The following is a 26,795-nucleotide window of genomic DNA, read 5'->3' on the forward strand; positions in this document are numbered from 1 at the left end:
ATCTAAGCAGAATTGATGTAGTTCTATACAAACGTTAAAGTTATTCGTAGGTATTTAACAACAATTTTTACAACTGAAAATGTAGGTAGTAACATACAGTAATTGGTAAACACAAGATAAGATTTCAATAAAATAATAGATGACAGGCAAAACTTTGAAAAGAGAGTCCACTCTGCACAGAGTACCGGAAAGCGGAAACTAGGAAGTAGTTGAAAATTAGATTTTAGATTTAGGTTGTAAACTTGTAAGTGCGAAACTAAGAGGAACATTGTTAATATAATATATCTAGTTAACTTATATTCAATAGTGCCCATTACCGTTAAAGAGTAAACACATTTATTTAATATTATTTACGGGTGTTTTCTAACACCTTTTAAGAAATATGGAGAACGATAGTCATAAAATTAGAGAAGAATTACAGAAATGTAGTTATAGGGATTTACAACTACTAGCGAAACGTTATGGCTTACCTTCTAATTACAAAGTAAGGATTTACCCCATTCAAATTAAATATAGGCTAATTAAGACTTCTTTGTCCCTTGACCAAATAAATTTGATTCAAAGAAAAAAAACCACATCAAAATCATAATAAATGATTAAAGCTCAACAATTGTATTCATGCTTTGTTTGATTTTTAATTTAGAAATTTTAAATTTATACTTCATATCCTATGTAATTAAAACTTTCACTTTATTTTTAGAAATCGTATCTCATACTAATGATAATTGCAAGAAAAATGGGCTTAGAGGATTCAGTAACAGCTATCATTGAGAAAGTAAGAAAGGAACGTCAAATAATGAAAATCTCCAAAACTACAATTCCAATCTCAAAAAATAGAACGCGGAAATCTCAGGTATGTTTCTCAGTATTTTGATAATATCTGCCTATTATAGAATTAAAGCAGGAAGCTTAGCTGATGTTAAATAATAGAAAACTGCAGTAAATGTTATTCAGGGTGATAATTGGTAACAACAGACATAATATAAATTACAGTGATAAATGTGACTCCTGAATGTAAAAAACCTATTCTAATTTATATTCTTTCACTGCCAAATATACTTAGTTTGTAGCGAGTTTTTGTTTTAGGTAGTTTATGTTTCAATGTGATAAAGAACTCAAATTTATAATAGTTAAATATGAAATTTATCATTATAACAATACTTGGAGGATTTAGGAACTCGACATTATAATAATAAAATAGTGCATAATCAATTTTTTGTGATATGTGATATTTGCTAGACCGCTCTACATAATGCAATCTACATAAATACATCATACAGTACTAATTAGTACTGTATGATGTATTTATGTTTTGTTGCAAAACAGCAACATTGCGATGAATATGCCCGCTTTCTATATAATATATAAATAAAAAAGGAAAATAAATTTATTTGCAAGGTATAGATTACTTTCTTTCTTAATAAATGTTCAATAATTATATATATATATACTGTAGGAACATATTTTATTTCAATAGATTTGTACATGCTTGAAATGAGAATTTAAACTAACATTTATTTTGCTATTTTTAGATGAAAACTACAACTTCAAGTACATTTTCTCCACCAATAACTGCAACCCCAAAACTACTGGTTAGGAATATGACAGATAATCATATTTCAAAATATAATACTCGTCAGAGCCTTCTTGCAAAATTAAGGAATTCTGATACCGCAAAAAACTTGGATGCCCATAAGACTTTGAAACAATATGAAAATCTGAGTGTGAGAAATTTCAAAAGGAAAGCAAATCACTTGGTTGGTGATCAAATACATAAAGTTAAGCTAACATCACAATGTATCATGAAACGTCAAATGAATTCAGATATAATTCTGAGGAAGGATAATGTGAAAGTTATGTATAATACCAATGTAAGTAATGATGTTTTTACTATTAAACCTGCATACCATACATTACATTTCAAATGTTTGTTTTATGAACATATCTGTTTGTTACTTAGCTTTGATATTTTTATAATTGTTATTGTTTTTGGTTAAAAGTCTCTACACACAATTAAAGTCATACAAGTGGTTTAGGTTATCAAATTATTAAAAACTATTAATTTGATATACAAAAGTATCTAAAGGCATAAATCCTACTCTATGTAACATATCATACAGAGTAGAGAAATTTAGTTATACAAAATTTCCAATGATGATGAAGAAATGTCATTTCTGACATGCAAACATAATAATAATGATCATGTGTTATTAAAACTCTTTAGTTTGGATGGCCTAGTCAAAGACCTTTGAATATTTCACATAAATTTACTGAAATATAAATGAGATCCATATTTACTGATAAAAACACTGACACATATTTACTTAGAAAACGTTACGTACATTCCCCATGCCTTATATATTGACATAATAGTGGTACACCAAATATATTAACATATAGTCATGATTTTTTAATGTGTTTAAGGCTACTCAAACTATTTCACCTCTACCGGCGAAACGACAGAGAACCCTGAGTGGTATATATCCAATTATGCCCAACCCTATAGTAAAGCTTCAAAAAGGTGATTTGACCCTTCGCAGAAATGATGGAACGGTCTTAAAAGTTAGCGCCTTTATCCAGGAGAAACCGCCACCAACCCGTGAAATAATAAGGGATGTTTTACAAGATTTAGAGAGAAATAACTCTGAAAATAATAGTAATTTAATACATAGAAATATGTCTATTGATTCCGCATTTTGTGAGCCAAACTCATTATCCGAAACAAACGATGGAATAGAAATTCTTTATTATGAAAAACGTGTTGAACAAACGAAATTTGAATCGTTTGAGAACTGTTTGCCGAAAATTGCGGACGTATTCAGCAAATTCCATAATCGAGATTATGGGCAACAATTATTTGTCCAAGTTAGCGCCGAGTCAGACGACTGTAAGTTTTTTGTAATTTTTTAAAACTAAAATCATCTATAGCATTTCAGCTAGTAATATTTTTGATAAAATATTTTGAACTGAGGTTTCGAGAACTAGTTTTTACCTAAAAATTATTTGTATTCTTTTCATGCTTTTAAGCAGTAGATATCCTTCGCCTCACGGACTAGGCGTCGAAATGAATGCACCTACATAATATTCTAAGAATCTTTAATAGGTTATTATAATAATATACTAATGTAGAGAGCTCGATGGAGGAGCTCTCTACATTAGTATTTATCTATTATATTTATTTATTTATTTATCTATATTAGGATATGTAATATGAAATAGTTATACAATTTTAGGCCAATTAAGGTAAAAATTATAACATATTTCAAATTGACGGAATATTTGCGTTTCAGGCAACAGACATTCCTAAATATATAATTTGTTTTAATAATTTCAGTGATTAATTATATTTGATAAATATAAATAACACGGAGTACAGAAAACCTGAAAATAGTAGTTCTACTAGTTTTTAAATGTTGTATAAATTACTATTTTTCACAATTATCTAAAAAAAACAACTTTATTCTTGACAGAAATATAGTTAAGAAAAAATTCATATATCACAAGTCCTCACTCTAGGATAGCCCTGTGTTTTGGAACACATCTCAGTTTTATATATAAATATTCTAACGTTTCAGGTTCATATTCCACATACATGCCTCAAACCATTGTTCAGACAATACAATTGGAGACAATATATAACTTCAAGTCGCTGTATATAAATGCTCCACTCTTACAAATAAGTCCGAAGAGTGAAACCACATGCACAAACAGTACAGTGACTATTATGTCTACGTAAGTTGTATACCACTAATTTAATTTGCAATTCCGTTTTTAATGCTTTATGTTAAGGTGTATTTTACAATATAAATACGTTGGTATAGTTCGCGAGAATTTACCCCCGTATGTCAAGAATGTATTAGTTTTAACATACTGGAGTCATAACCTCGTTTCTGATGAGACCTTTTCAGTCCTGCTTTGATGTCCACGTGACCACTTCATTTGTTCTTGAATGTTTAGCAAATGCACAAACTGAAGGAAGTATCCAACAATTTATTCACATTGTAATTGCGATTTATTTATTCCTTGGACTTTCAACAAAAGGACAAAAGTGGTGGTCGTTGAAACGAGGAGTCTTTGTGCTTTGACGTAAACGAAATGGATAAAAAACTATTAAACTAGTTTACTATCAACAGAAAACTGTTTCGTTTCGTCAAAAACGTAAACGGCTCCAACTCAAACAATCCCAGGCATAATGCTTCATGACTAAGATCCAGAGACAAGTCTGCAAACTCACTCTGTCATCTGTCAAAATGTTATGACACATGACATATAGCGAATTTGTCTTCGAATGATGGAATGCTTACTTATGCATCAGCACGCTATATGCATACATAACATTTTGTTTTAAAATAATGTTTGTTATAGTATATTTACTGTCTATATGCACTCATTTCTTAAACTATATTGAAAACTGTTCATTTACCAACCCAGCCATTGATATCTTACTGTTTTGATTACGTTTTTTTTATTTTTTTTTTTTTTATTACGTTATTCGTAATAGTTACGTTTCAAAGATATACGTATAGATAATATTTATAACTTCATAAGAACAATACGATTCGTAGCGATTACTAGTGGGTTGAAATTAAAACCCTGCTGAACTAGCTTGGTGTATTTTTTGTGGCTTGCAAATTTTCGCTGTGAAGAAACCTTGGGTAGGCATAAAACTATATATATTATGTAATGTAAAGATTATGATTTCTCAAATATTGCGATTATTTGAAAATAGAGAGAGTACCTTGAGTAAGAACTCTTATACTCAATAACTCGTCTACTCTGTTGCTTCTTCACATCGGATATCTATACTAAAATTTTTACCTACTTCTAAGACCACTTAAGCCTAGATTGGTGCATTTTGTAATGGCTTTGTTCACTGCTATTTGTATATAACGCATGGCTTTCAGGAAGGTGTACCCAACATCCACAGCTATATCGCACAATGCTTATCCTAGTGAGTGTCTATGGTTTTTCATCTATTCTTGTAATTCATTTGCACGTGACGTCATAACGCTAGAAAAATGGATTTTATGTTTAAAAATGTAGCGTAAAAATAGTTTTTTGTGAAGATTTTATGGCCTGGTGTAAAAAGTAATGATGAGAGATGAGTCAAAAACAAACAGTTGCACTTGTACGGCAAAAAATATTTTCTTTTTAATCTCTCTTTAAAAAATGTTGCTAGTTTTAAAATAAAAAAGCTAGAAACAAATTGTTGGAATGTTATGCTTACATTTTTAATTATAAATTCCCTTTTTATAGTCTATAGTAAGGAAAGAGGTAACACCGTTTAGTTAAAGTCTTATGTTACTTTGGATTTAATATTTAAAAAATATATTTATTATATATAGTTAGCATATACTCGTAAACCACCTGACCGATTTCTTTTGATTTGTTACTTAAGGGTCATTGAAAAATAAACCTTATCAAATAAATAAAGTTTAAAAATAATGATCGATATTATGAGACAAGAGTTATACCTAGACTAATGTATACGTTTGAATATAGGGTACGATGTAAATTACCCAAATGGAAGGGATGTCGATTTGTTACATTGCAAGGAACCAATGCAGCAGCCGGATAATTCAGATTATTTAAATAATAATATCGCAGGTAAAACATTTTTTAATAGAAATGAAAGCAAACGGGCAGGAGACTCACCTGATGTTAAGTGATACCGCCGCCCATGGACGCCCTCAATGCCAAAGGGCTCGCCAGCGCGTTGGCGGCCTTTTAAGAATTGGTACGCTCTTTTCGTGAAGGAAATACTTCCTTGGCAAAAACTGCCTTGAAATACGCGGAGTTGTTTTACCTTAAGCGTTAGTTACCTTTCGCGTGGTTGAAATCGTTTTAATATTAATCTTATAATTTTCGCCTCCCACGAACTGCATGTCAAATCTAGGAAAGATGTTTGTTTTCTTTTTTTCATATGTGTGGCCTTTTTGGTGCGGATAAAATAAATACATTTTTAGACATTGTCGGTATCGTACGTATTATAATATATCATTGACTTTCAGGGCGAGAAACACTATTTGTTCGTTATCACACATATATCTATATATGCTTTCAGAATTCAGGCAAACCACTTCGTTGAATGGTGGAAATGTTACCATACCAGAAATGGTTGAAGATGCTTTAGAAGTTATAAGTCAGGATGAGGTAAAATATTTTATAAAAATTCAATGGCGACATAATATGTAGAATTTTTGCACTCTAAAGCGAAATATGTTTTCTTAGGAATCGAATCATAACGTATGACGTACGTAAAAATTTGTCAAACCCCGAAGCTGATTTGTATTACACAATTTTTTTTCATTAACTAACCTTAATTATAATAATTAATATTTTATACATTTAGGTATGAATATAAAGTTATGAAAAAAGAAATATTCATTGAATGCTTCTAATTTTACATTTACCGCCAGTTCTCAAATCAAGGGCGTAGAACGGAAGAGAGGAACTCACAATAAACTCTCCGCCACTCTTTTTAATCGCCATGTTTTTTTGTTTTTTAATGGATATTCCAAGAACTAGAAGACCACATAAAGTTTTATTTTTACTATAATTATTAATAGTATGATTTTAATTAAAGCTCACTACGGCGTAATGTATTGACTAACAACTGATTTAATGAGTTTTTGAATAAACATATACGAATTAATTATACATTTTCACTTCTACATTCACACACACAAGTTTTTAAATGTTTTCACTAGACTTAATTTGTGTTTTTACCAATAATAAGAAAATTTAATTATTTCAGGAATACATGAAGTGTGTAGAGATAGATACAAAAATAAACTGTGTATTGTGCAATTGGTGCGGACCGGGTATTGTCTTGGACTATCATATACAAAAGGTATAATATATTTTTTCTTAAACAAAAACAAGACAATGAGTACACCGTAGTTAATGAGCTTTTTTATTATATCCCTGAACTCAACCTCGATCATCGATTACGTTCTTTACATCCTTTAAAAGCGAAAGAAACAAAAAATATATTTTAGTTTTATTAAAAAAAAATGTTTAAAAATATATTTATTTCTGTAATCATAACTGTATTGAAATGTTTTCATTTGATTCGTTTCACGAATTGGTTCCTAAATTTTTTTACGAAGGTAAGTTTTTAATATAAACGAAAATGTTACTCTCAGCTTACTTGACTTTATGCCCAACATCGCATTCGGTTTTGGGGTCAGTCGATCCGGCACTCTGTCTCATCTGTCGGCTGTCATTGTCATTATAGTCACAGACCTTATTTTAATAATAATTATAATAATATAAATTACTTTTAATAATTATAATTATTAAAAGTAATTTATATAATCATGGAATCACTATTGTTATACAGAACAGGTCTTACCTGGAAGATACGACCTCCAAATATTTAAAAAAGGAGCATACTCCCTCACAGGCAAAATTTGTATAATTAGCAAGGTTTAACAGATTTGATGGTGATGTTTATTTGTAAGCTCTGTGACATATTGACAGCTGACAGTAATGCCATTGCACTGACATTGAAAACCAAAAATCCTATTCCGAATCATACGAATGAAAATATTATTGTTAGCTTTAAACCAGATATTAAATGATAAAAAAAATATTCCAGACTCACGAAAATGAAATTATGAAGCAAGTAACGAATGATTGGAACATCACATTCACATTAGAAGCGTTGGTACAGAAACCTCATTGGTGCTGCCGTGTTTTGGAATATGAATCCATTTTCTATGTTCTGAGTGCGAAATACGAAGAGCCTGACGTGTTCATGGCTACTCTGACGGTGAGGTTTATCATATACAATTTTATATTTTTTATATATTAAAAAAAATCTAATTATAAATGTAAGCTATTCTAGAATCTATCATCAAAATCTGTCAAGTATATGTCGCAGTAAAGTAGTTTAATCAGGGAGTTAATTGAATCTCTAGACAGTTAATAAACGATCGATAATCTATGAAGTCTAGCTAGTCTAGCAGGCTAGCGTTTTGATTTAAATAAAGCAGCGTGTTGAATAATAATATGAAACAAGATGGTCACGAAAGCAGCTGAGTACTTTTAGTGTATTTCTTTTGACAAAGTGGTTATTAGTTTCAAATTGTGGTCTTTGGTGAAATTTATTATTTTTATTTATTATTTATTAACACTTTGTTGCATTACATAAAAGGAAAATATTAAACATAATTTAATGACAAGCAACTGGCGGCCTTATCGCTTTAGAGCGATTTCTTCCAGACAACCACTGTTAGTAAAGGAAAAAACCACTATGAGTATATTAGATAATTGTAAATATGATTACGACTCCGCCAAGATTATTTTATTTGTTATTGTTCTTTCGGTGTGATCGTAAAGAACTGAAAGCTTGGAAATTCCTTGTTTTGTTTTTTTGTAAATTGTTAGGTTAGGTTAATCTTAGTTAGTTAGTGCCTAGGCACGTTCCTAGGAACGTTTAGGAAACTCGTTAAAAATTTCGTTCAGTCACTTGTCTGATGGAACTTCAGCGAGTTCATTAAATCTTTAATTAACTGTCTAGAGATTCAATTTACTCTCTGATTCAACAACTTTACTGCGACATATACATGTATATAAATATTATAAACTATCATCTGTTTTGACAGTAAATATTTTCCTTTCAGTCACATTCCACGGATTTTACATTCAAAACCGGTTCTATTACGGTTTTCAATAAAACTACAGGTGAGCCATTTACGTGGGAAGGAGAGATTAAATGCTTAAAGCCGGATTGGCCGTATTCAAAAAATATAAACGGACTGAAAATAAATCTATCAAAACTAGACTTAATACCTCAAATATACCCCATTGCTGGTCAACCTGGGTTAAATGATGTACATATTATATTGTTCGCTAGGTTATATAACTAAATGGATACTTTAATGCATTTAATTTTCGCCAATAACTGCATTTAGTATCAAAAAATATTTAATATCCATTTAAGCTTTTAAATTATAATAGCGGTATAAATTTACTAAAAATACAAGTACAAAATTCTTATAACGCAGTATTAGAAAGAAAACTTAAAGGAAATCTGTTGCATTATTTTTATTAAATAAAAAACCCTCGAAAGTCAATAGTAAGATAAAAAAGCTCTTGAAACAATGATTTACATTACTTTGTCTTACATTTTTAAAATACCTCCATCGTCACCACATAAGTCCCAATAACCAAATGCTATCTATATACAGAGTATATAAATTAATTTCAATTCTCGTAAATATCTGCCTTCATGAAAATAAATCCCAGTTTAGTTGCACCGTTTTAAAGTACTAGTTGTCTCTTTTCATTAGAGTGTAAAAGCAATTTACAGAAAGAGAGGAAAGAGTACTTAATATACTTTGTATCAGCTTATCATGAATGACACTCAGAATTTTTTTTACTTAAAACTACTAAAAAAACTCGTTAAAAGCTGAAATTACAGATTTGCTGTGCCTAATTATGACAAGTGTTTATTCGGCTCTCCTATCCGGGTATAGTTTACGCTCACAAGTTTTAGCGTCAATATTAATTTAACAATCTGTGTGAACAAAAATATCTGATAGAAGCGGAAGACTGTAATTTTAAAAACAACCGTATTTTTTTAAATTTTAGTTGTTTCTTCTTAAAGATCTCATATTTAAACTTAAATGTTCCTATTAATATTAAGAATCCTATATGTCATAGACAAAATATTCTTTATCTGTGTTATTACAAGTATCAGTACGAATTAAGGTCTGTGGTAATAGAGTATAAATTTAACTTAAGGGAAGAAACAAAAGGGTATTTGAAAATGAAAGGTTCTAGTATTTCTTAATATATAGATAATAGAAAAGTAATTAGAACGTTCATACTCGGTAATATATCGAAAATGAATGTATGAGTATGAAATTTTTTTAACAATTTTGTATAAAAAAACTCGCGACAATTTGATAATACACGTATGAGTTCTTAGATCTCACATATTAATATAGGAACTTCAGTGCGTTATCTGTCAAAGTTGGAACTCTTTAATAGACTTTAATCATGTTGATTTTTTTACGATGAGCGTTTACCTTGAGTGTTAAACTTTTCTAACTTCAGAGTAGCCTAGACTAGTACTAGAGTAGGGAATTAATTGTATCCTAGATACAAGCCCTGAATATCAAAAATTCATCGATCGTTTTCTAAAGAAAACAATTTTACACATCTGCTTTCTTAGGTTGTTTCTGTATTTTTTGACTAAATTAGTAAACAGATAATGTATATTTTCAACTCGGTAAACGCCAATCGATATTTGTTGATTTTTTATATAATTTAATCTATCGTAGCAATTCTGTTGTTTCTGTTATTTAAAATTTATTGTAATTAGCGTGTTTGATCAGCGAAGAGTTGTTATAGTCGGGAGGTATTAACATCCTTGAACCATCAAATAAACGATTCGGTTTGGATTAATTTAAAATCACATAATTTGTAAAATTATAACTTGTTTGACGTTAGCCAATACGGTGTTAAAATGGAAAATATTCCATTTTACTTTTTGCCTCTACTATAAAATCAACAGAATTGGCTCGAAATTATATTTTTTTTATTAAATACTGTTTTTATGCTTGTTTGATAGAAACTAAAATTACTTTGACATTGTTTGTGCGCTTGCGTTTACAGATGTTAATTATAATCAGCGCCATCAGTTTTTTGATTCTATTATAGTAATCTTAATCTGATGAAATGAAACCATATTAACATCCCAGAAATCCTTTACTATGATTTCGCTTAAAAATGTTTAAAGTGTTCAATTTTAAAGATTTTATTTCAGAATTTCAATCCATGAAAACAGTATTTTTGTATATTTTTTATAAAACTATTTAGTTTAGTAAGATCATTGTAGTGATCATTTTTTGTTATTGGTATATTGTGTTATGAACACATCTGACCATTAGTGATCCTCAACAGCTTTCAAGTTTTAGTTTTTGGTTTACCATCGGGTCTGATATGTGTATGACACTTTATACTCTGTACTTGACGTACTTCTAATCAAGAAACGTTTTTATAAGTTTTTTTAAGTTGATTAATAAATCCAAAATTCCGTACACCCTTTTTTATTTATAAAAACCTGTATTATTCTTATCTGAAATGTACTAAATGTGCTTCACACTACATAGATAACATTAATAGGTGCAAATTAAGTAGTAGGAAAAGCTTATTTCATGAGAAACTACTTGCTTTTGAAGAATAAAAAATACACCTTTTGACATCTTGTCAATAATGGTTTTCAGTTTCAATATCAATATACAATTTGAATTAACTTTCTGATCAATTTATAACGATGGAACCGCCCAAACAAAATGCGCCTAAAGATGGACCGGGACCCAGGGGCGCACCGGAAGTCTACTATGTAAGTAAGTTTTTAATAAACTTATTACGAAGCCGAGACGAAGACCGTCGAATCGCGCAGTGATGATTTAATTGTTAGACGTAATCTGTATATGGGGCCGTACATATATTACGTCATTCTAAATTAGGGGGGGGGGGTTTGGTCTGCGGATGACGGTAAAATGATTGATGGGGGGGGGGGGTGTTTCGAAATTGACGTCATTCTTATTTATTTACTTAAAGTTTATTTTTCACGTAAGCGGACTGCGGACCTGCGGCTTGCGCTCGCTTCAATCTGAGTACGAACGTGAACGATGCAACACGTTTATCCGCGCAGATTTTTCCATCACGCGTTTAACGCAAATTCGTTAAATAACAAAATCAGAAAACTATTTTCACTGCTATTTATTACTTTAATTGATCCGCGATGGTTGTTGACTTACAAAAACTATTTTTCTCTAATCTGCAATGTTTTATTTTGTCAAACTGGTTAAATGACGTCAATTTTGGGAGAAGGGGGGGGGGGGTCAGTAAGAAATGACGATAGGATGATTATAGGAGGGGGGGGTCTAAAATCGGGAAAAAATCGATGACGTAATTTATGTACGGCCCCTATGTACTTATAATCGTGTAAATTAATTCGTGTGAAGTGAACTTTGGCAATTTTTTGATAATAATTTTTTAATTAAATAAAAGGTTACTAATAAACATAATGTAAAATACTTAGTTAATCTTAGTGTAGGTAATAAAACAGTCCAATATTAACTTGAGTCACCAACGTGCTCGAGAACAACTCCAGAGTTGTGAGCTCTAAACTAGCTCGCTTCCAATTAATCCTCAGGGCTGCGCCGACTTTTGTGTTAAAACTATGGAGCCCCTCTTTTCTTACGCCTCTTATCTTAGCTTAGACTATATTTTCCTAAATAGGTAAAACCATTTCGCTTCCACTTGCTTATTCAGGCAGAGGAACGGGCGTAGCTTCGGCGACATCATGTTAAATTAAAGACAGACAATGTAAAATTAAACCACAAACGTAAATATTATCTTGGGAGACGTAGGTACCCACTTACTTATAGATACTCCACTAGAATATGTTGTGATAGGATAACAAACATTATGTCTTGGGCGGAGCCCTTAATGTCGTAGCACTTGAATGCGCGGCACACTTCGTCGCAGCTCTGAACATCCTTCATAGTCATCGGTTCTTACTCAGGGGCCATAAATTACACATGATGATGCAGAAGTTGCGTTGTACATGATTTTTAAGGGATCAGGATGATGATTTAAAAGGCAATATTAAATTTAGAAAAAAGATATACAAAGTAGATTTAAATAAACATTGATAAAGGATAATTACCTGATTATTACTTGTTATTACTTTTTAATGAACATTCCTATTGATGTTTTTATATTGAATAATCTAAGTGTTTTAAAATTAATGAATTATTTTTACTTATGTTTTATAGACGTCTCGAGTATTAAACTCAACCTTTCGTTATGTCAAATTTATCAAAAAACTAAGGGCTGAAGAAGACGAGCAACGGAAGGGCGCTGAGATCAAACTCAAGGAACTGAAAGATAAACAGACGAGTGATTTTTTTATACGTTGCGATAGAAGGTTTTTATATTCGTTATTCACCTATTTTTTAATATTATCAAAATCAGTGGCATTACTACAAGATACTACTTCCTACAAACATTTCCTGCGCCTGACACACGCTGTCGACTTTTTGGATCAAAGCAAGCCGGTGTCCTCACGATATTTTCCTTCACCGTTCGAGCGTATGTTATATTTTCACTTAGAAAATTAAAAAAATAAAGAAAGTCCACTGGTGCACAGCCGGGATCGAACCTACGACCTTAGGGATAAGAATCGCCCGCTGGAGCTACTAGGCATTTGCTCTTTCATATTTTCAAAAGTTATGAAAATATTGAAATTAACACGACATTCCTTGATATTCTTCTTCTCATTCGGTACGCTCTTGCCAGAGCGGTCGTGATCGCTATGTAGTAGAAGAAGAAGGCGCAGATGTGATGCGCTTCACGACGCTCCGCCACCGCTGCCTATTGGAGGTCATCCTGCTGCACTGATTCACTGTTTCTCCTACGGCGGACTTAATCTGATCAGTGCAGTGTGTAGGTGACCTGCCGCGCGGTCTAGCGCCTTCCACCTTCCCCTGGACGACAAGGCGTTCTAAGGACACCTCGAGTTCCTTGATATATGAAAGTATAATATTCAAAAAATTTCAGGTCTCTTATAAATAACGTAGCAAGACGAGTTGATTTGTGCATGGAGTCATATGAAGAAGATTTGAATAGCAAAAGAAAGAGGTATATTCATTAAACTTTATAAAAAGATCGGTAAGTCTTTACTTTAAACGAACTACATTCTCTTATCTGAATTTTACACAGCCAAAAAGATGTGACTTGTAAGTTGTAACATTGAAATGGTAATATGTATGTATTTTCATATTTAGATTAATAGAGCTATATGAGGTGGAAGAAGAAGAAAATATACGTAAATTCGTCGAACAAGCGCAGGCTGGTGCTGTTGCTGTATGGGAGGACAAGAAGAAAAGACTTGAGTACCTCTTGGCTAAGAGAAAGAAAGAACACGAAGAGAAATATAAGGATACTCCTTTGTAAGTATATTTATGTCAGTTCATTCTATTGAAATATGTTGTAGACAAATTGTGGATCTCCAACCAGTCTAACCAGCCGGCCGGAAGGCTGAGAGCTTTAGAAACGAGAGAGAGATTTTTCCAGACTACAATTTTTAGCATTTTTTTTTCTTCCTAGCCTAAAGTGACATATTTGTGATATTTATAGCTTACACGTTAATACACTTAAGTAGAGGTATGTCTCATGCCACAAAGCAAAAAAATGCGTATGATTAAAAGTTTGATAATATTCAATGCATTTCTAGTGTAATAATAATATGCATGTTCAACATTAAGGTCCAAATGTGTACACGTCCTGCCCTGTATCTACAAGCTGCGTGCGAAAGAGACGCAAGAGATTCAACTCTACCAAATAAAAGAAAAGGAAGCACGGAAGACGGCAGAAAAAGAATTCGATAAAATGTGGTATGAAGTGGCGATGAAGGAGTCGGATGCATTGGTGAATATATTTATTGTGAACTTAGTTACCTAGGGGATAAGGACAATATTCGATAGCTATTATTTAGTAGTACATGGTCCAATGAAAGGGTTAATTAACGATTTCTGATATAACGTATATATTATAATGAGTTGTAAATAGGCCGCGCGAATGGAGCAAGACGCCATTGAACGTCTACGAAGGGACTACGAATGCAAAAAATACACGGACTATCAGCTTGAACAGAGAAAACTGCAGAAGGAGAAAGAAAGAGAGATGCTGAAGGAAGAGTCAAGGCGATTCAAGGCGATATGGGATGCGGATATAAGGAAGGAGCAAGAAGGTACTAAAATAACTTATTAGCTGGTAATTAAATGAATAATATGTTTTGTACTTTAGCTGTGAAAAAAAATGAATTCTGGTTTTACACAAGGGAACAAATTACTGTTTCAGCTGAAAATCAACGCGCGGAACAAAGAAAAGAGACAGCCAGAGAGAGAAAAACGATGATAGAAGAGAGACAAGAAACTGTTCGAAAACAAAACGCTGCCGCTAAACTGATCGCTGACACTTGGGACTCGCTCGCTGGCCAGGGATTAGCGGATGAAAAAGCCAAGCTAATGCTCATGAGGAGAAAGGAAGTAAGCAATTAGGGCCATACTTAAGAGTTATCGTTCTCTTAATCGGTAAAAAATAATAGGGGACAAATGGTAATTTAATACACGAGATTGGTCAATATATATAAAATTGTGGCTTGTTAATAAAAACAATACAATAACGTCCTGAGTAGATTGAACCAGAAAATTCCTTAACATTGTCCTAAAATATCTGAAATGTATTTACAAAATCGTTATTCCTAACCCTTATTGACTTAAAATGTCTTTGTAGCAAGAGTTGGATGAGTGCAACAAGAAGCTTTTGGAAATTAAAAAGCAGTACGAAGACATGGAGACAATAATCGAAGGTCCCTTGGCGGAAGAGGCTCAGAGAAGACAAGAGTACATTGACAAGAAGAGATGCGAGTATCTTGCGTGGGCGCAGAAAACTAATAGGGTGACGATAACGATAACTAAATAAACTAATAAAATGTTAACTTATTATTCCATAATTTAGTAGCTTTTGATCAGTTCATTGGTGTTTTCTCTTTATAATATTAGGATGTATTATCATCTTCATATTCTGCCGCTGTTGCCTGCAGCTAAATTTCATGAAATCCGACCCTATTAACTGAGCGTTTTTTAGGCAGTTTGCCGCCCCACGCCACTCTGTGGAACCAGTTGCCTAATAAAGCATTTCCGATTAAAGTAGGGTTCTTGAAAAAAAGAGCATAACAATTGCTTAAAAGCCGGCAGCACTTTTGCAAACCTTTGGCATAGAGTGTCCATGGACGGCGGTGTTACTAATATCAGATGACAAACAAAAGGATCTATAATTCAAATGGTCGTATCAAAAAACTTTAATGTATAAACCATTCGCAATCGCAAATATGATGTTTACTAGACTACGGAATTATTAAACTATTTTTACAGGAAGTACGTCAAGCTATGGTGGAACAAATAAAAGATCGTCAAAAGGCAAGAGAGAATCTTAAACAAAAACTGGAAGAGCAAGATGAATACCAAAGACAATTGTTTGTGCAGCTTGAGAAACTTGTGGACCATAAACAGTTTACAGATGCGCAGAAACGGAAATTGCACCAAAGACAACTGTTAGAACAGATAGAGTATAACAAGCTGTTGAAGGTAATTTAACTTTTTGATTTCTGAAATTGAATATATTTTATTCTCTTTTCTTATCATACTATATCCTATTAAAAGCATTTAATGCATATTTCTTTTTTTTGACGTTCATAAGTGTACATTATGTTACCAAGATGAATAAATGATTTTTGATTATTGATTTTTTGAATTTTGTACATATACAGGATGTCTCATAAATGAACGTCAAGTTGAAGTTGGGTGAAAAGGTGGTGATTAAGTCCAACAAAATAAGAGAACTATGCCCCGTATTTTACTTAGACTATAATTTCTTACTTTTACCGTGAGTTCTGAACGTCACAAAACTTACCTCAATTGCCTGATTTAAAATCAACTTATGTACTAAAGAATATTATTACATCCAAGTTCCAACTTAGTCCGACCTTGTTGAAAAAAGTCTTCGCAATTTTTGCAAGTAACATGACGCTCCCCACCCAACTTCAGATCGGGACATCTAACATCTGCATGTAGATTTAAAAAAAAATTTGTCTTAAATGTTTGTAATATGTTCTACATCTCCTAAATTGCATAAAAACTATAAAATACTACGTATTGTATATGTTCTTTACCTGTTGTATTTCTATTTTTTTATTTTAAATTGTGTCAACGCCCCAATGACGCAGATATATTTCTGCATTTATTTTATAGTTCATTCATTATACACGTTCATAGAGTTTTATTATAACCATATACATATTATATCTAAAAAATCTATGCACCAATGCGCGGAAACAGACCTCGCGACATAAACTTGGATAAGATTTTTTTTTTAAACTGCGTCACTTTTCTTTCTGAATATATACAATAAAACCCCTATAAATATAATTGTACTTATATGCGGAAAGAGAATTAGCATGCCAATTATGTTATTCTTATTTAATTTATTCACAAAAATGACATACGTTTAATTTTTTAATATTCAGTATCAAGATTATTATCTAACTATAATGACGTAATAGTCTCTCAAAATAACAAAGAGGCTAAATTGAGCGCCGCACCTCAAATCTCACGAGGCGACGGTTCTCTTTCCCCAAAAACTGTTATTAGCCTAATCGCAATGATTTTTAGGAACGAGCACGTCAAGAAGAATTGGATCAAATCAAGAAGTGTCAATTGGCAACTGAGGAGTACCAGAGAGAGATAGAAAGGATGCTGCGACGGTTTGTTTCTTTATGCGTAACTGCGTAATATTGCAATAAAAATTTAGAATAAAACTGGTATAAGTTGATTTTATAGGAACTACTACGGACGTTATAGTAGACGCCTCTTAAGCGGGTATTGGTATGATACATGTGTATTGTGATCATATTATGTGTACTGAATGTTTGTATATTTTTTATATGCACGACAGAAAGCGCTAACCTGTATTTGATGAAATTAGTTATATATATAACGCGTGAAAACTGCAAAAAATATTATTGAGTCCAATAAATTTAATATCACATCGGGAATTTTTTTCATAGTCGTGTAAAAATCAAAATGAGTTTATTAGTTCCTAAACAAACTTTCTCTCTTAAATACCTAATGCCGTTATAACATTATTTTTATGGATCATACGAGTTAGATAGTAAAGCCCTGCATTGTTTTTTGATGAATTTTACCTTGAACGACAAAATCTTGTCACATTTATCTCATTGTTCAAGATATGAATCAAACCGGAACTTCCTAAGTGAACAAGGTTTATAGAGGATAATCATGATTATTATAATAAAGTTTGTAAATTAAGGTTTTCTCAAAAAGTCTCGTAAACCTTGTAGAATATATACGCAATTTTGCGTATTATTTTGTATTGACACGAGTATCAAGATTAAAAGAAATCGCATACTAACGCGTTAGTTATTTATCTTTATAGGAGCCCTATCAAGAATAAATATATATCAAGGTACCTAAAATAAAAATTAAATAATAATGTTAAAATCACATAATAATTATTATTAACACAGATTTAGGACATACTTTATTATTATTTGTAAAAAATATCGGAAGTAAAAAGGTTATAAGGAAGTAAGTAAGGTTGTAAGGATTAACCTTTTTACTTCCGATATTTTTTGTTTATCGCAGACTACATAACTATACTGTCATGAATTCGTTTCAGACCATTCTTCAGTGACGAAGTACATCCATTTACGAAGCAACTCGCAAAAGGTTTAAAAATTCCAGAGAAATGCCCCTGTTCTAAACCTGATTATTGTAAATAACTTTTTGTTGTATTTTTTGCAAAATATACTTGAACCCACAATTTTAGTTTGTGTATTATTTAGTAATTCACTAACGGACAAATTTAAGTAAATAATATGTATATATATATATATATATATATATATATATGCATATACATATAGTATGCAAAGATGACATTCCTTCAAATGGTTCATCAGATCAACAATTATATGTACATAATTCTTACAGGCATATTTGGTTCTTGGTATCTCACCAGTACTACAGGCGATGGACCAGTGCAGTGTTGACATTCATAAATATAATAAAACATCACATTTAATAGATGGGTCAATCAACTTTTATTTGTCCTGTAAGTACTTTGTTTTGTCCCTGACCAATAATCGCAGTTCTAAAGAAAATTAAGTGGTTTTTTGGCATATGTCGCATTTATCTTATTATTAAGCAAACATACGAGTAATTTTTTTTAAATAAATCACTATTAAACTGGAATTTTAATGGTTGTCCAGGTGACAAAATATCTGGATGTAGCGTTTTTTATTTGTCCCCCAGTAGCTATTTACAATGAAACATTACTTTATACAAAAAAATATTATATGGCAATTAATTACGCTTGTACATAATTATTCATTACAATGTTCACTAAGATGCTAGCATATAGATTTTTGTTTGTTTCATAATTTTACCGAATTTTTTGCATGTTCGTTTTGGTCCCTATTATATTTTATTATTCCGACTTCCACCGGACAACGGTAAAAAAGTTCCGAAACCGAAACATAGATGGAATGATCAGTGCCTTGACAATAAGTCAGTCGATTTATTGACAACACTCATCCAACCGTCATTTTGATTTCATCATTGCCGCGGTGTCAGTCGGTCGCGCGCGTTTTGAAAAAGTGCGTGGCTTTTTTGTGTGTCTACCGGACAACCAGCACAAAAACGTTATTTGATATATCATAGTAAATAAAAGTGAAATATATATTATATTTTATTTATATTTTTCACTGTGCGTAAGACGTAATTCAAAATATCATTATTTATTATCAGAAAGCGCAAAGACTGATAAATGTCACTCGGACAACCAGTCACTTAGACAACCAAAACCGTTGTCCGTGGGACATTTTGGTTGCCCATAGGACATTTAATGATAGAATCAGCATAGAGCAATACTTTTCCTTTCAATAATAAAGTCACGTCTGTTATTTATGGAAGACAAATTGAAATCCATCCTATATTAAGTGAGAATAAAGTGACGATTCACAATTATACTGAATTTCAAATGGTTCAGAAGTCTATTTAGTTAGTTTTCCAAGGGACTATTTCGGAGTCAAATTTACTATTTTATTTAAATAAATCGTTCTGCTCTATGTAAATTCTTAAAATATAAATAATTATCTAAAGAAAAATGTTAAAATATAAAAAAAAATCAAATAAAATTATAAAAATAAAATTTATCATTGATGTACACTTAAAAGTTGATTGACCCAGATAATAGATTTCTCTATACCCAACAACCACAACTTCCAAATTAGAATAGCGAAAAAAGAAAACTACGCTCCATAATCCATAATTTATTAAATACAGCACAAATATATCGAACTATTGGAAACAAGGCCAATATAGCAAAATAAAAAAGGTTTGGATAAGGGTCATCTGCCAGATTCTTACCAGGTTCATGAGCTAAACTAATAAAAAGTTATCAGCACACACAGTAAACCATTAATAATTCTTTAAATTCGTACTCATAACAGAGTGAGCCTTGACATTGCATCAAAATGTATCGCGATGTCGGAAGCGTTTCCTATTCTTATTCTAAACACGTCTTTGATGGTCGTGTTGATAAGATGCACGTTATAGTACTTGCAAGGTGACAAGTGTTTATTTCTTTCTCGAATATTATACTATTTTTATAAACAAAAAACAACTGACGCTTATGAAATAACTGACGATAAAATATGAAAACATTATCGTTAGCCTAGAATATTCTGCCTGGAAAACCAAATGTATGAGCAGTTTTGGCCTAGTGGCTTCAGCGTGCGAATCTCATACCTGAGGTCGTAGGTTCAATCCCCGGCTGTGCACCAATGGACTTTCTTTCTATGTAAGCATTTAACATTTGCTCGAGCGGTGAAGGTATCGTGAGGAAACCGACATGTCTTAGACCCAAAAAGTCGACGACGTGTGTCAGGCTCTGGAGGCTGATCACCTACTTGCCTATTAGATTTAAAAATAATCATGAAACAGATTCAGAAATCTGAGGCCCAGACCTAAAGAGGTTGTAGCGCCACGGATTTATTTATTTATATTTGAAAACCAAATGTGTAAATAAAATCGATATATTGTTTTATTTTATTATTTCTTTAAAACTACAAAAGTACTTGAAGTAGGTACATGTCAAATTGCGGAATAGGTATTTACATAAAATATACCGTTTTCAATTTATGTGCGAGATTGTACCGACTAAAGACAATTTTCCTGTAGGAAGGGCGGCTAATACATATAAAAAATACTTATTACGAAGGCAACTCATAACGCCATGATTTCATTCTAAAATTTTCCTTAAACAAGTCATATCTATATAAACTCGCGAGCTTTAGTCTGAACACGCAGTAACAGATTGAACTTAGAACATGTTCACTAAATGTATATTTCTTGCCTTAGTGGCAGTGGCTTCATGCCATGATTTAGCTATAGGATTCAATACAAATGGAAAGAAAATATTTGATGAAACGAAACAAGCCAACCCTGCGATTTGGAGACAGGTGAATAACGTAACTGTAACAGCCGGCGACAATGAAGTGATAAGTCGTGTAGTTATAAAAGATCTGAGGCCAGAAAAGGATGGAGATGTGAAAATAGTTGAAGGAGGAGCAGGACAAAAGAATGTTACCATTGAACTCAAAAGTCCAACTGCTTTACGAGGATATGATTTCCAGATTGAAGTATATTCCGTTCCAGATACCACAGCCCAAAAGGATATGAATTTAGAAGATGAAGCCCCGAATACAAATCATCAAAAATCAATGCCTACGGAAAACACTGAATCTAAAGACACCCCTAGAACTGTCTCAAAAGATGAAACTGCGAGGTCAACGCGAAACTCAATGAAAGACAGTGAAGTGAGTTCAACGGTGGTACCAGAAGATTGTGTAACAGATGTGCCCGTCGAAGATTTTAATAAAGAAAACATGAAAATATCAAAAGACGCCCAGGATCATGAAACAGTAGAATTTGTTTTAGACACGAATGATTCCGCTAAAGAAGCCTTAAAAGCTGAAAGTATGACTGTAGACCTGCCGATTGAAGTAAACGAGAATGAAAGGGATATTTTTACAACCACAACAGAAACCGATGAAAGTACTACTACTTTTGAAACAACCACATTACCAGACAATAATAAATATGATAACGAGCCAATGAGTGATGACGGTCTGAGATGGAATTGGCAAAGTGTTAAAGATTTCAAGCCCATAGTTGAAATGAAAGAAAACACTACACAAAAAACATATAACAATAAGTTTTAGTACTTTAATGTTTGCTGTGATAATTTTATTTGATTTAACAGTACCTATATTGAATTATGCAAATTAGCGTCCCTATACAATATTATAGAGGACATTTTAACCCTTGTTAACATAAATTTGCTATAATAAACGCGTAATTTTGTACGATCATTTAAGAACTTTGTGAATTGTATTATAAAACTACGTAATAGTACCAGTATTCTAATAGAAATAAATTTTAATTATGTTTTTATACTTTTAAAGTGCCTATTAAAGTGTGAAATAATACAAGTTGTTTTTTTGTTTATTATTTATTAAACTAATTACAAATGCTTTATCATGGAATAATTCATAACAATGAATCAAATATATGACACAATTTAAGTCAAAATATTTTCAAGTTATACTTCTTTTGGCGCGATGAGAAAAATGATGAGTGAATTTTTACGACCCGCACACCAACACCTAAATTCGACATAGTAAAGTTAGGTCTAGGTGGCATGAAAATCGATAACTATGTTCAAGTTGTATATTCTAGTATTTTTATTTAGAACACGTGTTTCGTAACAGTACAATTAAACAGTGTTATTAAATAAATATTATTTTGGTGTTTTTAAATCTATTTTATATACGACGGTGATAGTAATTACTAATAATTTATAATAAATAATTTTAATATTTATCGTTTATCACTACTGCATTTTAGTTATTTTTTTCCAAAGAACTATAACTTCTAACGCGTGTACAGAAGTACAGTCTCTTTTTTGTTCCATAATCTAATATCATGCAATATAATATATAGAACTTATTAAAAAATTATAGCTATTTCATTAAGATAAGACACATAAAACTGTAGAAACGCAATAAACGTGTTATTGAATGACACACTTTCAATTACAAAATATTTGTATTGCACTATGAACATTTTTGACGTATTTAATTCATAATAATAAAACTATAACAAAAAAGTAAACCACCATTCATAGCACGCTCTGTAATTAAACCAACGCTGTTAAATATAGCAGACAGTTAAATTGTCGATGAATTTTTTATACTTAATCTATTCACTAGGAAATTATTTTGGTTTTAAGATCACATATTGCTTTTGTAATTAAGCAAATGATCACAGCCTATAGAATTATTGCTTTTCTACATAATGGTAATAAGGGCCTGTTTCACAATGTATGGATAAAGTGCCAAATAGCTATGCAACACATAAATTATTCGAAAGATAAAAGTTCCAAATAAGATACTTCGAATTTCATGACGTATAGCGCTATCTGACAGTCGTGAAACGCAAAAATACTATTTATCCTACCAATAAGTAATTAATAGCTTATTTGGAACTTATCCGGACATTGTGACACAGGCCCTAAGTCTATTAAATATAAGGTCCTGACATTTGAGTTTATTTATGCACTGGCCACTTTTGACTAAATCCTTGATAAATGTCTATTGAATAACTTCATATCATCTATATTTTGTATTTCACTACGATGTTCATTTATTTTCGTCTTTTGTGCTTTCACATGTATTAATTAAAATAACGCATAAAAAATACCTAATAATATTACGTGATCTTTTCACTTAAGGGAAAAATTATTACTTACAAAATAGGGTAAATTCATAGTACAAATTTAGATGAAATATACTTAGTTTTGTTTCAACTTCCAAATAGTAAATCTATGCATATGGACCTAACAGTTAACACTTGAATCGAAAAATATTGAATACCTATTCATGTAACATTCGCAATATCAGGCACCAAAAATTTTAACCGTATATATTTATGAGTACCATGTAAGATTTTGATTTTAAAATTGTTAACTGTTTTTGCTTACGTCTACATATATATTTTTTAAGTAAAGGTAGATTTTTTTTACTAAACAAAAATGTCTATGTAAATTAAATATGCTTTAAACTTATACCTAAAAAGAATAACCAACAACAAACCATAGACAGTTACAATTCTATGGAATTATATATTACAAAATATTTTGTGCGTTTTACAGTACAAAAAGTGCATTATGACACTTTACAGGAACATATGAAATTAAATGCTCTATATTAGACTAAAAGTTTAGAATTGCCTATTAATTATTAAATAATAAACACAAAAATTGCCATTTTTCATGTTTGTGCAAGAATATTTTAAGTTTATTAACACAGAATAACATAATCATTTTGATGTCTTTTTATTATGCAAAAAAAAAATATTGTGTTTTTTATTCGTAAATTCAGCCATGATTATTGACACTCTTATTTACATTGTGGTCTGGTGGTTACAGAAAACTATTTGAACATCTAATACATAGTACATACATGCATATATATTTTAAGATAAACCTAATGGCCTGCCCTTTAATGAAAGATAACCTTTAAACAAAGTACATATGAATATGATAAATTACGACAAGCATAATTATTCTGATTTACTAAAAACATTTCAGAATATATATAAAATCCAGTTTCAGATTTCATTCCAGAACAATATATAAAGATTTAGGTTAACACAATATATAAGAAATGTATATATTGTGTTAACCGAAATGAGTGTGAGACAAGATATTTAATAAAAATCCTAAATAGATGACATCTTGTTTACTTTGTACATAGAGATCAATTAGTCATATTTAATCATGGAATGAACAGGTATATTTTTTGATATGTTCTTACGTCCATTTAACGATTCTAGTTCAATTATTACCAGACAACCAAGGACCTCGGCTCCACTATTTTGTAACAACTGTATAGCTGCATTCAAAGAACCACCAGTAGCAATTAAATCATCAATAATAACACATTTTAGTCCAGGTTTTATTGAGTTTTTCTGGATCTCCAATGTGTCCTGAAAATTTTAATAATTTATTTTAGTACCAAATACTTTTTAGATTTATTAAATAAAATCATAATTCAAGATATTCATTTCTAAGATATCATAGCACAGGCTTTACAATGATAAATATATTGTCATATCTTGATAAATTTAACCTTGACTATTGTTACTTGATCTGACATTAACCTTGAGAATTAATATTGAATGTTTATGTATATCAGGAAAATACTAGAGATATACTGTGTATATACCCATGTACCAGCCTTTACATTTATTGCATATTAAAAAAAATAAGTTTGTAAGGGGGCCATTACAGTATTATATAAGCAAATTTACTGCATTTTATTCCCCATTGTCATAAAAAGAAAGCATAGCTCTCAAAAAATATAATAGTACATAAACACATAAATTTTTTGTAGGTACCCTCAAAAATGCATATTCAAGCATAGACTATATGTAGGTAATGTCTAAAAAAAAAATTATTACTTTTGATATACCTAATCACCAAATCATAAAATAACATCACTGATATTATATAATGCAAATGTATGTATGTGTAAAGGACAATAGTAATGCTATAAATAATGGCTTATATATATACAATAATCCTTACCGATCCATACTCTAAATCATATTTATATGATATAACTTCTCCAGGCAGTTTTCCTTTTTTCCGTACTGGTAGGCATCCTATTCCCATCTCTGCTGCTATTGAGAAAGAAAAGAGAAAACCTCTGGACTCCAGTCCAACCACAGCTTCCACATCAGGATATTTGTAACGTATTGTCTCAATTAAAAGTCCTTGTAATAGTTTACATGCTGCACCATCCGATATTGCTGAGAAAATATCCCTAAAAATTGTATAATATAAACAAATTATAATATGTTGAGCATATTTCATTAAAAAAGAGGGATAGATGGTGATTGCTGTGCATGAGTAATTGAGTCATTTTTTAGTCAATAGAAACACCCCTAAATAAGGAGTATTGTACAGATGATATAACAATTTACTAATATATTATATTAGAAATACATCAAATTGTTCAAATAACTTATAATTTAAATAGGTTAAGTTTTAAAACATTTAGGTTAATTAGTTAAGGTAACAAAAAATCGTAAATAATGTATTTTAAATAATAGGTTTTTGTTAAATTGCGGGTTGGATCTTATATTCAATACCTTGATTGTGATTAAACTGAGTGTGTAGGAGTCTCGGGGGACCTTGATTCGAAAACCTCCGTGAGATTTGGAGTAATTTTTGCTGCTTAAGTTGTAGTTTAAAATAAATTAAATATTTAAAAAAATTTTCGAAATTTTGTGCAATATTAGAAGTTTGTAAACAATCCGCCATTGTAAACTTTTCTATTTACCTTGAATTTGCTTATTCAGACCCCTAGATAGGGTCTCGGGGGCCTTGATTTGCCCCTATACTTAAGTGGTTTACATATATTTGGTAGATTTTTTTATAAAAAATGGTACAGAAGAATATTTATCTCATGCCCACTATCAGTTTATTTTAAATGAAAATATCTAACAGGAAATATGAAGAACAAATTGTAGTATGAAATGTTGCAACCATGTTGCTTATTAACCTTAGATTAAATCATTAAAATGTATTTAACTTTTATGTACTATGTGACCTTTGGAACTACTTTACATCAAAAAAAAATTAAGGCCAAAAATATAGAGCATTAATGATTCACTTACCAAAATAAAATTCCTTGTTTAGGAAAATTTGGAAAATTCTTAATTTTTTTTTCAAGTTCAGCGATTTTATTTTCATATTCTGAACCCATAGTCATTTTTCTACAAGAAAGGTAACGGTTTATAAAATATTATCACAGTTGTTTCCTTATTTAGTGCACTAGAATTAGCTCCATCAATTAACTATACAGTATTTATAATTTATATATTAATTTGTAATGAATACCAAACTCAACAACGTTAAGACTTGAGTGTACAGTGTTGAGTGTTCACTACAAAATCAAATTACAAAACTAGAAACGGTGAAATTTGAATGATGGTTAAGTTATGTCAATTAAAATATGTCAATTGTGAATAATCATCACTAACATTACAAAACCT

General features: G+C 31.1%; 4 protein-coding genes and 1 long non-coding RNA gene across 6 annotated transcripts; 3 read left to right on the forward strand and 2 right to left on the reverse strand.

Moving 5' to 3' along the window:
- Positions 1-116: 116 nt before the first annotated feature.
- On the forward strand, positions 117-11,054 carry LOC110993688. Of its 2 annotated transcripts, none has more exons than XM_045628960.1 (11): positions 117-244; positions 701-853; positions 1,533-1,871; positions 2,425-2,887; positions 3,576-3,732; positions 4,905-4,951; positions 5,503-5,607; positions 6,065-6,153; positions 6,758-6,853; positions 7,604-7,777; positions 8,631-11,054. In XM_045628960.1, exons 2-11 carry the CDS (start codon positions 719-721, stop codon positions 8,874-8,876), a joined length of 1,851 nt encoding a protein of 616 aa, XP_045484916.1. In that variant the 5' UTR covers positions 117-244; positions 701-718; the 3' UTR covers positions 8,877-11,054. The 2 variants fall into 2 exon arrangements, with proteins under 2 accessions (XP_045484916.1, XP_022115735.2); XM_022260043.2 differs by having other exon boundaries at positions 121-484.
- Positions 11,055-11,198: 144 nt separating this feature from the next.
- On the forward strand, positions 11,199-18,420 carry LOC110993546 (meiosis-specific nuclear structural protein 1-like). The gene is made up of 11 exons (XM_022259847.2): positions 11,199-11,359; positions 12,804-12,955; positions 13,588-13,668; positions 13,815-13,979; positions 14,295-14,457; positions 14,599-14,779; positions 14,890-15,077; positions 15,325-15,489; positions 15,966-16,178; positions 17,262-17,353; positions 18,289-18,420. Exons 1-11 carry the CDS (start codon positions 11,291-11,293, stop codon positions 18,389-18,391), a joined length of 1,572 nt encoding a protein of 523 aa, XP_022115539.2. The 5' UTR covers positions 11,199-11,290; the 3' UTR covers positions 18,392-18,420.
- A 2,502-nt stretch (positions 18,421-20,922) lies between these two features.
- LOC110993679 lies at positions 20,923-22,381 on the forward strand. The gene has a single exon (XM_022260031.2). It carries the CDS (start codon positions 21,002-21,004, stop codon positions 21,893-21,895), a length of 894 nt encoding a protein of 297 aa, XP_022115723.2. The 5' UTR covers positions 20,923-21,001; the 3' UTR covers positions 21,896-22,381.
- A 1,090-nt stretch (positions 22,382-23,471) lies between these two features.
- LOC110993469 (adenine phosphoribosyltransferase) lies at positions 23,472-26,713 on the reverse strand. The gene is made up of 3 exons (XM_022259755.2): positions 26,418-26,713; positions 25,324-25,561; positions 23,472-24,722 (listed from the first exon to the last, which is right to left on the reverse strand). The coding sequence occupies exons 1-3, from the start codon at positions 26,510-26,512 to the stop codon at positions 24,498-24,500; spliced, it is 558 nt and encodes a 185-aa protein (XP_022115447.1). The 5' UTR covers positions 26,513-26,713; the 3' UTR covers positions 23,472-24,497.
- Positions 25,867-26,126, reverse strand: LOC123689345. The gene is made up of 2 exons (XR_006750340.1): positions 26,081-26,126; positions 25,867-25,971 (listed from the first exon to the last, which is right to left on the reverse strand). It is a non-coding gene; the product is annotated as an uncharacterized LOC123689345 (long non-coding RNA).
- Positions 26,714-26,795: the final 82 nt, after the last annotated feature.

Source organism: Pieris rapae, chromosome 7 (genome assembly GCF_905147795.1).
Source record: "Pieris rapae chromosome 7, ilPieRapa1.1, whole genome shotgun sequence".
Classification (NCBI taxonomy): Eukaryota; Metazoa; Arthropoda; class Insecta; order Lepidoptera; family Pieridae; genus Pieris; species Pieris rapae.

Coding starts and splice junctions, on each gene's coding strand:
- LOC110993688 (XM_022260043.2), top strand. CDS start 383: ATGGAGAACGATAGTCATAAAATTAGAGAAGAATTACAGAAATGTAGT. Junction 2,888..3,575: donor TAGCGCCGAGTCAGACGACT/GTAAGTTTTTTG, acceptor CTAACGTTTCAG/GTTCATATTCCACATACATG. Junction 3,733..4,904: donor ACAGTGACTATTATGTCTAC/GTAAGTTGTATA, acceptor CATGGCTTTCAG/GAAGGTGTACCCAACATCCA.
- LOC110993546 (XM_022259847.2), top strand. CDS start 11,291: ATGGAACCGCCCAAACAAAATGCGCCTAAAGATGGACCGGGACCCAGG. Junction 14,780..14,889: donor TATAAGGAAGGAGCAAGAAG/GTACTAAAATAA, acceptor TTACTGTTTCAG/CTGAAAATCAACGCGCGGAA. Junction 15,490..15,965: donor GGGCGCAGAAAACTAATAGG/GTGACGATAACG, acceptor CTATTTTTACAG/GAAGTACGTCAAGCTATGGT.
- LOC110993679 (XM_022260031.2), top strand. CDS start 21,002: ATGTTCACTAAATGTATATTTCTTGCCTTAGTGGCAGTGGCTTCATGC.
- LOC110993469 (XM_022259755.2), bottom strand. CDS start 26,512: ATGACTATGGGTTCAGAATATGAAAATAAAATCGCTGAACTTGAAAAA. Junction 25,562..26,417: donor AAACAAGGAATTTTATTTTG/GTAAGTGAATCA, acceptor TACAATTTTTAG/GGATATTTTCTCAGCAATAT. Junction 24,723..25,323: donor ATGATTTAGAGTATGGATCG/GTAAGGATTATT, acceptor TAAAATTTTCAG/GACACATTGGAGATCCAGAA.